The sequence below is a fragment of the Heloderma suspectum genome, chromosome 12, assembly GCF_057233095.1.
Source record: "Heloderma suspectum isolate Gila_16-S chromosome 12, 16-S_ref, whole genome shotgun sequence".
In the NCBI taxonomy this organism is placed as follows: Eukaryota; Metazoa; Chordata; class Lepidosauria; order Squamata; family Helodermatidae; genus Heloderma; species Heloderma suspectum.
In genome coordinates, this window is record NC_139469.1 from 21,258,750 (window position 1) to 21,270,823 (window position 12,074).

A 12,074-nucleotide genomic window follows, 5' to 3' on the forward strand; every position below is an offset into this window, starting at 1 on the left:
CTACATTTTACTTTCCTAGGGACTGCTTAAGGGAGCAGATGCTTTATAGACCATCTGGGTGGAATGCTTAATTGCATGTGTCAAATATGTCATGACTGTAATGGGGAAATGCTGTCTTATACGATTCCAGGTTCTTTCACCTGTGATTCCCTTGTGCTGGCTATGCATGAAGAAAACCTTTACACAGTTGAGCCAAATCGTGTTCAAGTTCGCACCTGGCAAGTAAGCAAGCTGATATTCTGTGAGGGCAATAGCAGGTGGTTGCCTAGGGAAGCAACTTTGGAGATATAGCGCTTGGTGTGGCACCAGAGACAGTCCTACTAATGCAGTCATTGTATATTGTATGTGTACAAGGGTACACGCAACTAGGATAAGAGCAGAGTTGCAGACCTGGCAGCCCAGTCCTATATAGAGATGTGATCCCCTCCCCCAAATCAGAAAAAATTGAGTCGTTCCCCCCCCCCCCAACATACACAGTCTCTCCACCTGCCCCATATTGGGGGAAAATGTACAGTGGGGAAAAGGAGAGAGAGAGAGTGTGTGTGTGTGTGTGTGTGTGTGTAATTTTTCCAGGTCTTCCCTCTGGGTATTCCTATCTTTAGCGTCATCCTGGGACTATACTGGAACAAGGTTCTTGCTGTTTTCTTTCCCATAACTACATGTTTTATTGTCACATACCATTTAGGCATCTGTTTTGGAAACCTTGACCCCAGATGTTTAGATCTAAAATCTGCAAAGATGAATTAGTAATTTAAAAAATGCCCTTACAGTTCATATGTGGTGTTAAACTTTCGGAGTGGTAGAACTGATAATAGTAGTGCATACCTGAGAGAAGCACCCCGCTTTTTAAAAAAATGCCCAGAGGGAAACCCTGGAAAAATTACACACTCCTTTTCCCCTAAGAAGGGAGCAATTCTATACATGTTTAGTCTGAAAAAAGCCCTACAACACCTACCTGTGAAAATGACACTCTTGCTATGTGGAAAACGAGCTGTAAGACTCAGGAAAACCCTTCCAAGTTCACTCTGAGCTTGGAAGGGGGAGTCAGAGATCTGACCCCTTGTAGCCGGTGGGGAAAGAACCGCACCAGCTGCCCTCCGAGGTCAGAAAGACCTCAGAGGAAGAGGAAAGTGGGCATGGAGGCAAGGAGACCGGAGAGGCCAGGATATGAGATATCCTGAGCCTCCTTCAGCTTCCTTCCCTTCCTCTTCAAAGTGCCCTCGCTAGAGAGGCTAAAAAGCCCGTCTAGCAAAAATTGCTAAAGAGGGAGGATGGGGAGATGAAGATCGCCTCAGCCAGTCCTCCCGCCCTGCTGGCTTCAGCCCAGCAGGTCATAGGAATCTCAGAAGCCTCCAAGTTCAGAGGCTTCCGAGCAGTGAGGGCGCAATCGATAGGATTACACTCGTAATGTTTTATAGTGCAATCCTATATATATCTGCTCAGAAGTAAGCCCCATTGAGTTCAATGGGACTTACTCCCAGGAAACTTTGTATAGGATTTCAGCCTTAATTTGGGAATTGATAAGAGTATATAAGTTTGTTGGATGTGGCATGTCAATGTAGTGCTGTGACTTATGTGGTACTTGGTAGTGGTTTGTCAAATAAAATTGAAAAAGCTGCTGTGGACTTTGTGTTAATGTAACGATGAAAAGGAAGTCCGAGTTTTAAAGCTGCTGCTCTTCTCCTCCTCCAGGGCACTGTCAAGCAGCTGCTGGTGTTCTCTGAATCTGAAGGGAATCCATGTCTCCTGGATATCTGTGGGAATTTCTTGACTGTGGGAACGGACTTGGGTCACTTTAAAATTTTTGATCTTTCTCGCAGGTACAAATAGGAATCTACCAGAGCTTGACTGTATATAGACCTTTGTGTTTTGCCTCTTTTTCATTTAATGTGTATTGAAACCTTATTGTAAACGTTACAGTGCAAATCAGACTTCGGTACTGATGCCCTCTGGATCTCTCCCCACCACCCTGCCCCATGACCCAAACTCAGTAAATATAGAGGAAGTGAAAAAGAACAGCGCCAAGACAGAGATGAAGATGCAACGAAGGAGGAGCACCGACGTGCTCCTCTACAAGAGAGAGCCAGAAATGAAGCAGCGGGGAGAGAATCAGGATTTAAAGAATTTATACAAGATACCGTTGTATATGGTACTGCTAGCACGCCGCTCATAAAATACTATAAATGCTTTCAGCGTGGGCCCAGAAGGCTCCCCGTCTGGGTTTCAGTGTTTGGTAGGGTTATGTGTTTAATTGTATTGAAGGAGTCATATGGTTGAATGACTGTAGAAAAGCCATGGAGCAGGTGTTATTAGTTCAGCTTTCTCTGTGTTCATCTGTGCACTTGAGTAGGATCACTAATCCAATTCTTATTGGCTAGAATAATGCAGCGTTAAGTGTGAAAATGTTTGTCTCAGTTTACTGTAGTATATTTTGTCTCTTGGAGCAGGTTGAGCTATAAGTAGATCTGGGTCAATTTTACAAATCCAGTGGGTTGGATCCAGACCTAGTCATGCTTAGAGTAGACCCATCGAAATCAATGGGGTTTAACATTAATGACTAATGTGAGTCCCATTGATTTAAATGGGTCTGCTCTAAGCATGGCTAGGAGCATTTCTGTTGTTGTTTATTCGGTCGGTCGCTTCCGACTCTTCATGACTTCATGGACCAGCCCACACCAGAGCTTCCTGTCGGCCGTTGCCACCCCCAGCTCCCCCAAGGTCGAGTCCGTCACCTCCAGAATATCATCCATCCATCTTGCCCTTGGTCGGCCCCTTTTCCTTTTGCCTTCCACTTTCCCTAGCATTAGCATCTTCTCCAGGATGTCCTGTCTTCTCATTATGTGGCCAAAGTACTTCAGTTTTGCCTTTCATATCATTCCCTCAAGTGAGCAGTCTGGCTTTATTTCCTGGAGTATGGACTGGTTTGAACTTCTTGCAGTCCAAGGCACTCTCAGAATTTTCCTCCAGCACCACAATTCAAAAGCATCTATCTTTGTTCTCTCAGCCTTCCTTATGGTCCACCTCTCACAGCCATAGGTTACTACGGGGCATTTCGGGGCATAAGAGCATTTCTACATGAGGCTTTTATCACCCACCTCTACCAGGGCTTCTCCTTCCAGATTCTTTGTGGGATTAAGATTGGCTCCTTTACACATGCCTTTTCCGGGGATTTTTTTCCTTCTGCCTTTCTATATGTTTCATTATTCAACCAGTAGATGGCACTGTGGTATAGCAGAATGGCACATTTACATGGGGCTTTTATGGCAGGATTGGTGAGACTTTCACCGTTATGAAAAAATCTGCGATAATGGTTGCAAAGAGTGAGAAACTACTTCAAGCTACTGTGAGTGAGCAATCATGAGCGCACAATAAAAGGGTCATATAGAAATGCCCTAACTCTAGATCCAGCCCAGGGTCAGGAAAATGCAAGTTCCAAATTCTGAATGCCAAATACATTCTAACTGATTTAGATAACTGTAGTTCTGATACTCATATTTTTGGCAGTATAGTTATATACCTAGAACAGAGGTGGTAGAAGACAAACAAGTGGAGCAAAGGGAAAAGGTACTATAGACATTCATTTCACATGCCAGCAAGGTGATGCTCAAAATCCTACAAGCTAGGCTTCAGCAGTATGCAAACCGAGAACTACCGGAAGTACAAGCTGGGTTTCGAAGAGGCAGAGGAACTAGAGATCAAATCGCCAACATTCGCTGCATCATGGAGAAAGCAAGAGAATTCCAGAAAAACGTCTATTTCTGCTTCATTGACTACGCTAAAGCCTTTGATTGTGTGGATCACAACAAACTATGGCAAATTCTTAAAGTGATGGGAGTACCAGACCACCTTACCTGTCTCCTGAGAAACCTGTACGAGGGTCAAGAAGCAACAGTAAGAACCAGACATGGAACAACCGATTGGTTCAAAATTGGGAAAGGAGTACGACAAGGCTGCATATTGTCACCCTGCTTATTTAACTTATATGCAGAGTACATCATGAGAAATGCCGGATTGGATGAATCAGAGGTCGGAATTAAGATTGCCGGGAGAATTATCAACAACCTCCGATATGCAGACGATACCACCCTAATGGCAGAAAGCGAAGAGGATCTCAAGAGCCTCTTGTTGAGGGTGAAAGAGGAGAGTGCAAAAGCTGGTTTGAAACTCAACATTAAAAAAACTAAGATCATGTCATCTGGCCCTATCAGTTCCTGGCATATAGAAGGGGAAGAAATGGAAGCAGTGACAGATTTTACTTTCTTGGGCTCCAAGATCACCGCAGACGGTGACTGTAGCCATGAAATTAAAAGACGCTTGCTCCTTGGGAGGAAAGCTACGGCCAACCTAGACAGCATAGTAAGAAGCAGAGACATCACCTTGCCGACAAAGGTCCGTCTAGTCAAAGCTATGGTTTTCCCAGTAGTAATGTATGGCTGTGAGAGCTGGACTATAAGGAAGGCTGAGCGCCGAAGAATTGATGCTTTCGAACTGTGGTGCTGGAGAAGACTCTTACGAGTCCCCTGGACTGCAAGGAGGTCAAATCAGTCCATCCTAAAGGAAATCAACCCTGACTGCTCATTGGAAGGACAGATAATGAAGCTGAAGCTCCAATATTTTGGCCACCTAATGCGAAGAGAAAACTCCCTGGAAAAGACCCTGATGCTGGGAAAGACTGAAGGCAAAAGGAGAAGGGGACGGCAGAGGATGAGATGGCTAGATAGCATCACGGATGCAATGAATATGAACTTGAGCACACTCCGGGAGAGAGCGCAGGACAGGAAGGCCTGGCGTGCTATGGTCCATGGGGTCACGAAGAGTCGGACACGACTGAACGACAACAACAACAACAACTATAGACATGGAGGGTAATAAAACGCAGAGCATCAGGGGTGTTTTTGAGCACAGGAAGTGGGATAGCAGTTCTGATTCTGAAGGAGAACCATCAGGCATGGGGGAGGTATTTTCCCAGGCTAGTCCAGATATGAGTAGGCTTGCCTCTCAGGTTACAAACATCCAGATGGCTGAGCATGAGGGTCCCTCCTCACCCCACCGCCCTTGAGAGGCAGTGAACAGGAGGTTGACCTAATAGATGCCAGGTGCAGAGCAGAGAGAGAGAAGGCAGGGGCAGAACTTAGATGGTCTACCCGATTGGCCTTGCGTGAGAAGCTGCGCTTGTAGGCCTCACGACAAGAGCCCGTAAGTTAAGCTAGCGAGACTGCCTCCCTCTTCAAAGGGTGGGCAACTCTCATAAATTCCATTTGGATCCTCTGAAGGCATTCCTTGTAGACGGAGAGTTTCTCTGAGAATTTGCATCTGTATGACCCTGTGAAGTAATGGATTAAAAGCTGTAGACGAGATAAAAGCCTCTCGTCTGTGTATGTTTGGGCACTGAAGTGAAGTGGGGACTAAGGGAGTCTTGACACAGAGGGGGAGAGGGGGGCAAGAACACAAACCCCTGACCACTGGACACTCTGCCAACATTCCCCATTCACTTCCTTATTTTTCTTTGCAGTCAGGAGGGCTGGAAATGTACTAGTCAATAAGTACAAGCCACATCCCTTGAGAAGCACAACTCTGTGTTAAGAGTTGAGCTGTAGTGACTCAGAATATGTACTTATAAGAGGCCTCAGACATGATGTGATCATAGATCATTCAGTTTGTATTGAAATATGGCTCAAGTAAAGTCTCTAATTTCCTGGTATGATTCAATTTGTAGAAACGTTGTAGATGCTCTTATAGTGGTGCAAACTCCTAAAAGTACTTGAACCTCCCAAGGTGTACAACCCCTAGCCAAGACATGGTACTGGTTGTGTCACATGCTGTATCGCATGTTTTGTAGTATCTCATTTATACTTACACTGCAGAAGTTGAAAAGGCTACCCTGCTAGCACAGAGCTGGCATGACATAATTTGTGTGGGAGGGAAAGAACTGGCAATTCAGTCTGGTGTGATATTGACTAATAATGCAATGGATCATGTAGAGTTCTTCCTACCTCACTGCAGGCTGCTTCACTAATGATGATTTTACGGTATGGGTATTATCACTTTAAAGCAGCGGTTCCCAACCTTTTTGGGACCAGGGACTGGTCCGTGGAAGATAATGTCTGCATGGACCGGGGGGGGGGGCAGGCTGCAGTAGGGGTGTGGGAACCCCCCTTATCTTGGGTCCACTGGGGGGGGAGGCGATCCATCCCTCCCCCCTGGAATCCTCACCAGCCCTGGCTGGCTCTGCTCCACGGTGAGTCTGCGGAGCTGCCGGCCGGCTCCGGCCATGGGAAGATTTGCGTCCCTGTTCTTTGCAGTAATAGGCTATTACTGCAAAGAACAGGCTCTGGCTGAGGGTGGTCTTCTGGCTGCTGGGATGCAAATGGCGTCATTTGTGTCCCTGTTCTTTGCAGTAATAGGCTATTACTGCAAAGGACAGGGCTGGAGCTGTCCGGCAGCTCTGCAGACTTGCTGCGGAGCCGGCCAGGGCCAGCGAGGGTTCCGGGGCGGGTGGACAGATCGCCTCCCCCCCCCACGGACCCAAGGTAAGGGGGGGTTCCCACACCCCTACTGTGGCCCGGTCCCTAACAGGCCACGGACCGGTACCAGTCCGCAGCCCGGGGGTTGGGGACCCCTGCTTTAAAGGAAAGCAAGGCATATTCCAACACAAGTGGTCACTGCGTAGTCTGTTTTGCCATATGTGGACACAGTGTTAACCTGGAGTTAGCCTCAGCGAACTGGTGCGTGTATTTTGCCTGTTTGTTCACAGAAAAATAGGCCAAGGAGCACTCATCACACATGAGGATACATGCCGGCCTCTGAAACGGAAGTGAAGTTTGCATGAGATATTAATATGTGAAGTAGCCCACAGTGAGCCAGGGATGACTCATGTGATTAAGAAGGAACAAAGTTGTCAACGGCAGAAATCTTAAGGCAATGTCAAATGCTACATGGAGTTTATTATGCTTTCCCCATAATTTTGTAGAATAGGCCATTCTTCTTGGTCATACTGTTACTAAGTGCCTGATCTTCCCACAGAGAGGCAAAAGTACATTGCGTTGGCAAGGCCCTGGCTGATCTGGTTCCAGGCACTAGTGGGATTGCATCTGTGAAGTGCAATGCGAGTGGCAACAAAGTTAGCATCCTCATCAATAAGGTGAGTCTGGGCAGCCCTTCTCTTGTTACTGAGACCTGAATGGAACATCAGATGATTAGACCCAGGCTGTATCTGCACATCCAGTGATCAATTTAACACTGGGTATGGTCAGGGTATGGCTCAGTGCTACATGAACACGCCCTGTGCTTGCTTGCTATGATTTCCCCTCTCACTTCTGATTAAATAGCAAACCATGGTCTGCTCCCAACTCAGGACTGGAAACACAGTTAAAATTGTGGCTTGCGCTTCTGGCTTGTGGTCAAAGTATGTTTTGCTGCTAGACCAGAACTGAGAGAGGAAATTAGAACATGCAAGGGGAGGAGGAAACATAAGAACACCAGGTTCTTCTTCATGGTCTCTGTGCATCACGCATATGGGCTCTGCGTCCTCGTGGAGCCTCGATTCGAGAAACTTCCAAAGCTGAGAAAATATTGGCGGGAACCCTCTCCCACTGTCCCACTGTGCATGTCTGGGTGGGTTCCTGCCTGTTGCCTCAGTTCTTCGACCGCCAACTGTGGTGTCTCGTTGGGAAACTTTGTCTGCTATAGGAATGCATTTTTTGCTATTTATCTGAGATTTTATTCTGTCTTTATCTTCTATCGTTCTTTCATCCTTTCAGACATATTTTCTTTTGATATTATTTTTCTTTTCGGGGGAAAGTGATCCGTTGATCAAGTGCTGTTCGTCTCAGGGTGTATGGCCTTGAAGGCACCCTTTTGGAAGTGCTCTCAGTGTGGGAGTAAGTTGCCGCCTTCAGACAGGCACTCTTGTCTTTTTTGCATCAGAGAGGGGCACGTGGCAGAGGTATGCTCATTCTGTCAGGGTTTTTCCAAACAAGCCCTTAGAAACCGTGCCAATAGACTATGAGCAGAACTTTGGAAAAGGGCGTTGGCTGCTGTTGAAATCCCTAAAACCCCAATGGCACAGACGTCTGCCTCAGTGAAGGCGATTCACACTGGCGAGAGGTCTGAGAGTTTAACATTGCTACAAACTGTTAAACAATCATGGAAAACACCAGCATCTATGACGCCTACTTCGAAAAGGCTAGAGAGCATGTACAGAGTGTTGGAAAAGGACGCTGAATTTTTGTTCACAAATCCGCACCCTAACTTTGTAATTGTTGAGTCAGCACAAAGTCGTTCCCACAAGCAACATTCTGCTCTAGTGGATAAAGGGGGAAGCAGATTAGAACTCATGGGCCCCAGGATTTATTCATCTGCAGCTTTGAGCCATATGGTCACCAACTATCAGGAGATGGTGGTGAGCTATCAAATGTTTTTGTGGGAGAAAATTGGATCACTTTGTGACCACTTACCTGATGATCAGAGAGAACTAGCCAGGGTGTTCCAGGTAGAAGTAACCCAAGCGGCAAGGCAACAGATCAACCCTGCACATCATCGGTCAGATTGCGGAGCGAAGGCTATGGCTGGTGCTGTTGCTCTTAGGAGACATGCCTGGCTTAGATTAGTGGGGTTGTCTCAAGAAGCTAGATGCTGTATTGGGGATCTCCCATTTGACGGTGCCAGTCTATTTAATGCAACCATGGACGAAGCTATGGACTCTGTCCAAAAAGCGAATGCTACAGCAAAAAAGATGGGACTCGCTCAAACCTCAACCCTGTTCAAGCCTTTTCATTGGTTTCGGCACCTGGTTTTCAACAACAGAGGCAACAGGGCGAGCAATACCAGAGGCAGCAGCAAAGTCAGCATCCCTTGTTCTGAAGTGACAGGATATTTCATCAAATTTCCATCCAACTCACTGCAAGTCTGATCCTGGAGGTAAAAATCGTCTTTGACTTAGGAACGATGCGGCTTCAGTCACTGGCCACTCTTCAAGTTTTGGGGACTTGTCTCTCTCAGTTTTTCCTGGCATGGATGCAAATCATGTCATATTCATACAGGATTGAGTTTGATGCCCTTCCCCCCTTCCGTACGGCCCAGCCAACACCACCATTGGCTGTCTTGGAATCAGAGGTAGCCTCGCTACTGGAGGAGGGTGTGATCCAACCAGTGCCAACTCATCAACTTTTCCAGGGTTTTTATTCCCGATACTTTACCGTACTGAAGAGGGATGGAGGGCTCCATCCCATCCTGGATCTGCGAGATGTGAATTTCTTTATTACACCAAAGAAATTCCGTATGACCACGTTAACCATGATATTACAGCTGTTGCAGAGGGGTGACTGGTTCGCATTGGTCAACCTCAAGGTTGCATATTTCCACATAGCAATCACAAAGTCAAGTCAACATTATCTTCATTTTTCCATTGGGATGCGGGCATACCAGTTCCAGGTCCTCCCCTTCGGTCTCTTCACAGCACTGAGAGTCTTTATAAAGTGCATGACAGTGGTATGCGCTCACCTCCAGTTTCAGGGAGTGACTCTCTTTCCTTACATGGATGATTGGCACTTTCTCAACAGGCCCTTTTTCGTTCAGTGTCTCTCACCTGCGATCTCTTAGATGCCCTCAGCCTCTACATAAATATTCAGAAGTCTTCCTTGGAGCCGAGGCAGACCATTCAGTTTATAGGCTCAGTTTTGGATTCCACTCAGGGTCACGCTTTTCTCCCAAGGAATCGAGCAGATACACTTGTAGCCTTAGTAAGAGATGTCCTTCGCTTCGGTACTTGTAACTGCCTTTTCTATCCAGCTGCTACTGGGATTAATGGCACCTATGACTACGGTGGTCCTGTTTGCCTGTCTTCGAATGAGAAGCGTCCAGTTATGGTTCAACAAGGTGTTCGATCCTTCAGATGATGCAAAGTGCTTTTGCCTTCAGCTACCCGGGAGGATTTGAGAGTTGCTTCAGTGGTGGATGTCCCTCTGTCATCTTTCCGGAGTGCCCTTCTGTCAGGCATCACCTTCCAGGCTGCTCACGATGGCTCATGATGTCCCTATGGGGATGGGGAGTGCACTGCAGGTCCCTTGAAGTACAAGGTCTCTGGACAGAATCAGAAAAGGGCAAGCATATCAACTTCCTTGAGTTGCTTGCAGTCCAGAAAGCACTGAAGGATTTTGAGGTGGATGTTTGCGGCAGGGTTGTGTAGGTTGCATCCGACAACACAACCATGGTTTATTATTTGAACAAGCAGGGGGGAATGAAATCCCTCTCTTTAGTGAGGCTTACACTAGACATCTTCGAATGGTTCATTGCAAAGGGAATCTCCCTGATAGCAGTACACGTGGCAGGATCTGACAACGTTCTAGCCGCTCATCTCAGCCGCTCATATCGAGCATTGCACAAGTGGCAGCTCCACCCTGAAGTGGTACAGAGCCTGTTCAATCGTTGAGGAGATCTCATGATTAACTTTTTCACAACAGAGGAGAACAGAGTGTGTGAGAATTATTGCAGCAGAGCAGGTCAAGCTTCACTGCGGGACGCCTTCCTTCTGAGTTGGAACCAGGGGTTTTACTTCCTTTTTCCACCATTTCCACTGCTAACTTAGGTTCTATTGAAGATTCTGGGTGACAGCACGGACTGCATAATCATCACCCCGTGGTGGCCGAAGCAGAGTTGGTTTGCTCCATTACTTTGGCGGTGTTGGTGGCAGCTTCTCCAGTTCCCAATGAGGCCAGATCTCCTGTACCAGTGAGACGGACGCATGCGGCATCCCAATCTCTGAACGTTGGGGCTGATGGTATGGGGGCTCCAAACCTGCAAGTCCTGTCACAGTTTTCGGAGCCAATCCGATCAGTCTCAGTCAGAGGCAGCTAAGAAACCAGTGACTGGTTCTTATACCCTTAAGGGTTCTTATGCCCTTAAGGGGGAAAATTTTTTCAGCATTTGTGATTCCAAGAGGGTTAGACCCAGTTACCTGTCCCCTCCCTCTGGTTTTGAAGTTATTGTTGTCCTTATTTGAAAAGGGGATGGAATTCTTGTCTATTAAAGTTTACCTGGCAGCTATTTCAGCATCGCATGTGCTGATACGAGGGTTTACTGCTTTTTCACACCCTCATATTTGGCATTTTTTTCGTGGAATACGAAATCTCTGGCCTCCTGTTAAAGCTCCAATTCCGAGTTGGAGTCTGTCAGTAGTTCTGCAGGCTCTGACACTTAAGCCTTTTGAGCCTCTCACAACAGTGGACTTCCTTCTATTATCATGGAAGGTAGCCTTTTTAGTAGCAATAACTTCTGCTCATCAAGCTTGTGAATTAGCAGCTCTTAGGGTGGATGACCCTTACATGGTCTTCCACAAAGATAAAGTTGTACTTCACCCAGATGTGCAGTTCTTACTGAAGGTAGTATTGGCTTTTCATGTTAACCAAGACATCGTCCTACCTGTTTTCTTTCCATCCCCAACATCAGGTTTGGAATCTAGATTGCATGCTTTGGATGTGAGAAGGGCATTGCCCTCCTGTAAATCTAGAACAGAAGGTTTTTGCAAATCACCACGACTTTTTGTGTGCTATGTGGGAAGAAGAGAGTCAGCTCAGAGACTGGCCTCCTGGGTCATTCAAACTATTACCCTTGCCTGTCAGGTGGCGAACTTAGATTTGGGTAAGGTGACAGCACATTCTACAAGAGCCATGGCGACACTGATAGCATTTGACAGGGGTGGTTCCATTCTGGAGCTGTGCCATGCTGCCACCTGGGCAACCCTATCAACGTTCATGCAGCATTATCACCTGGATGTGAGGTCTCATGCAGACTGTTCCTTTGGTCATGCTGTTCTTTCATCAGTATTACATTAGGACATTGACCCACCTCCAATAAGTGAGCTTGCTACTTGTCCATATGTGTGATGCACAGAGACCACAAAGAAGAAGGACAGGTTGCTTACCTTCAACTGTGGCTCTTCGAGTGGTCATCTGAGCATTCACACAACCCACCCACTGTCCCTGCTTTGGTGTCCTGGCTGTTCTGTTTTTTCTTGGTACCAAAGTGACATCCCTCTCTCGGTTCCGAGGCCACATTTGGGTTTCATCGAACTGAGG

At 46.8% G+C, this 12,074-nt stretch overlaps 1 protein-coding gene across 1 annotated transcript in view; it reads left to right on the forward strand.

Moving 5' to 3' along the window:
- Positions 1-12,074, forward strand: part of IFT140 (intraflagellar transport 140) — a 148,756-nt gene that overhangs the window by 42,725 nt on the left and 93,957 nt on the right. Inside the window, exons 12-14 of the mRNA XM_084818716.1 lie at positions 131-222; positions 1,693-1,820; positions 7,024-7,141. Coding sequence (XP_084674842.1) covers positions 131-222; positions 1,693-1,820; positions 7,024-7,141 — 338 coding nt within the window. The remainder of the gene's footprint in view (positions 1-130; positions 223-1,692; positions 1,821-7,023; positions 7,142-12,074) is intronic.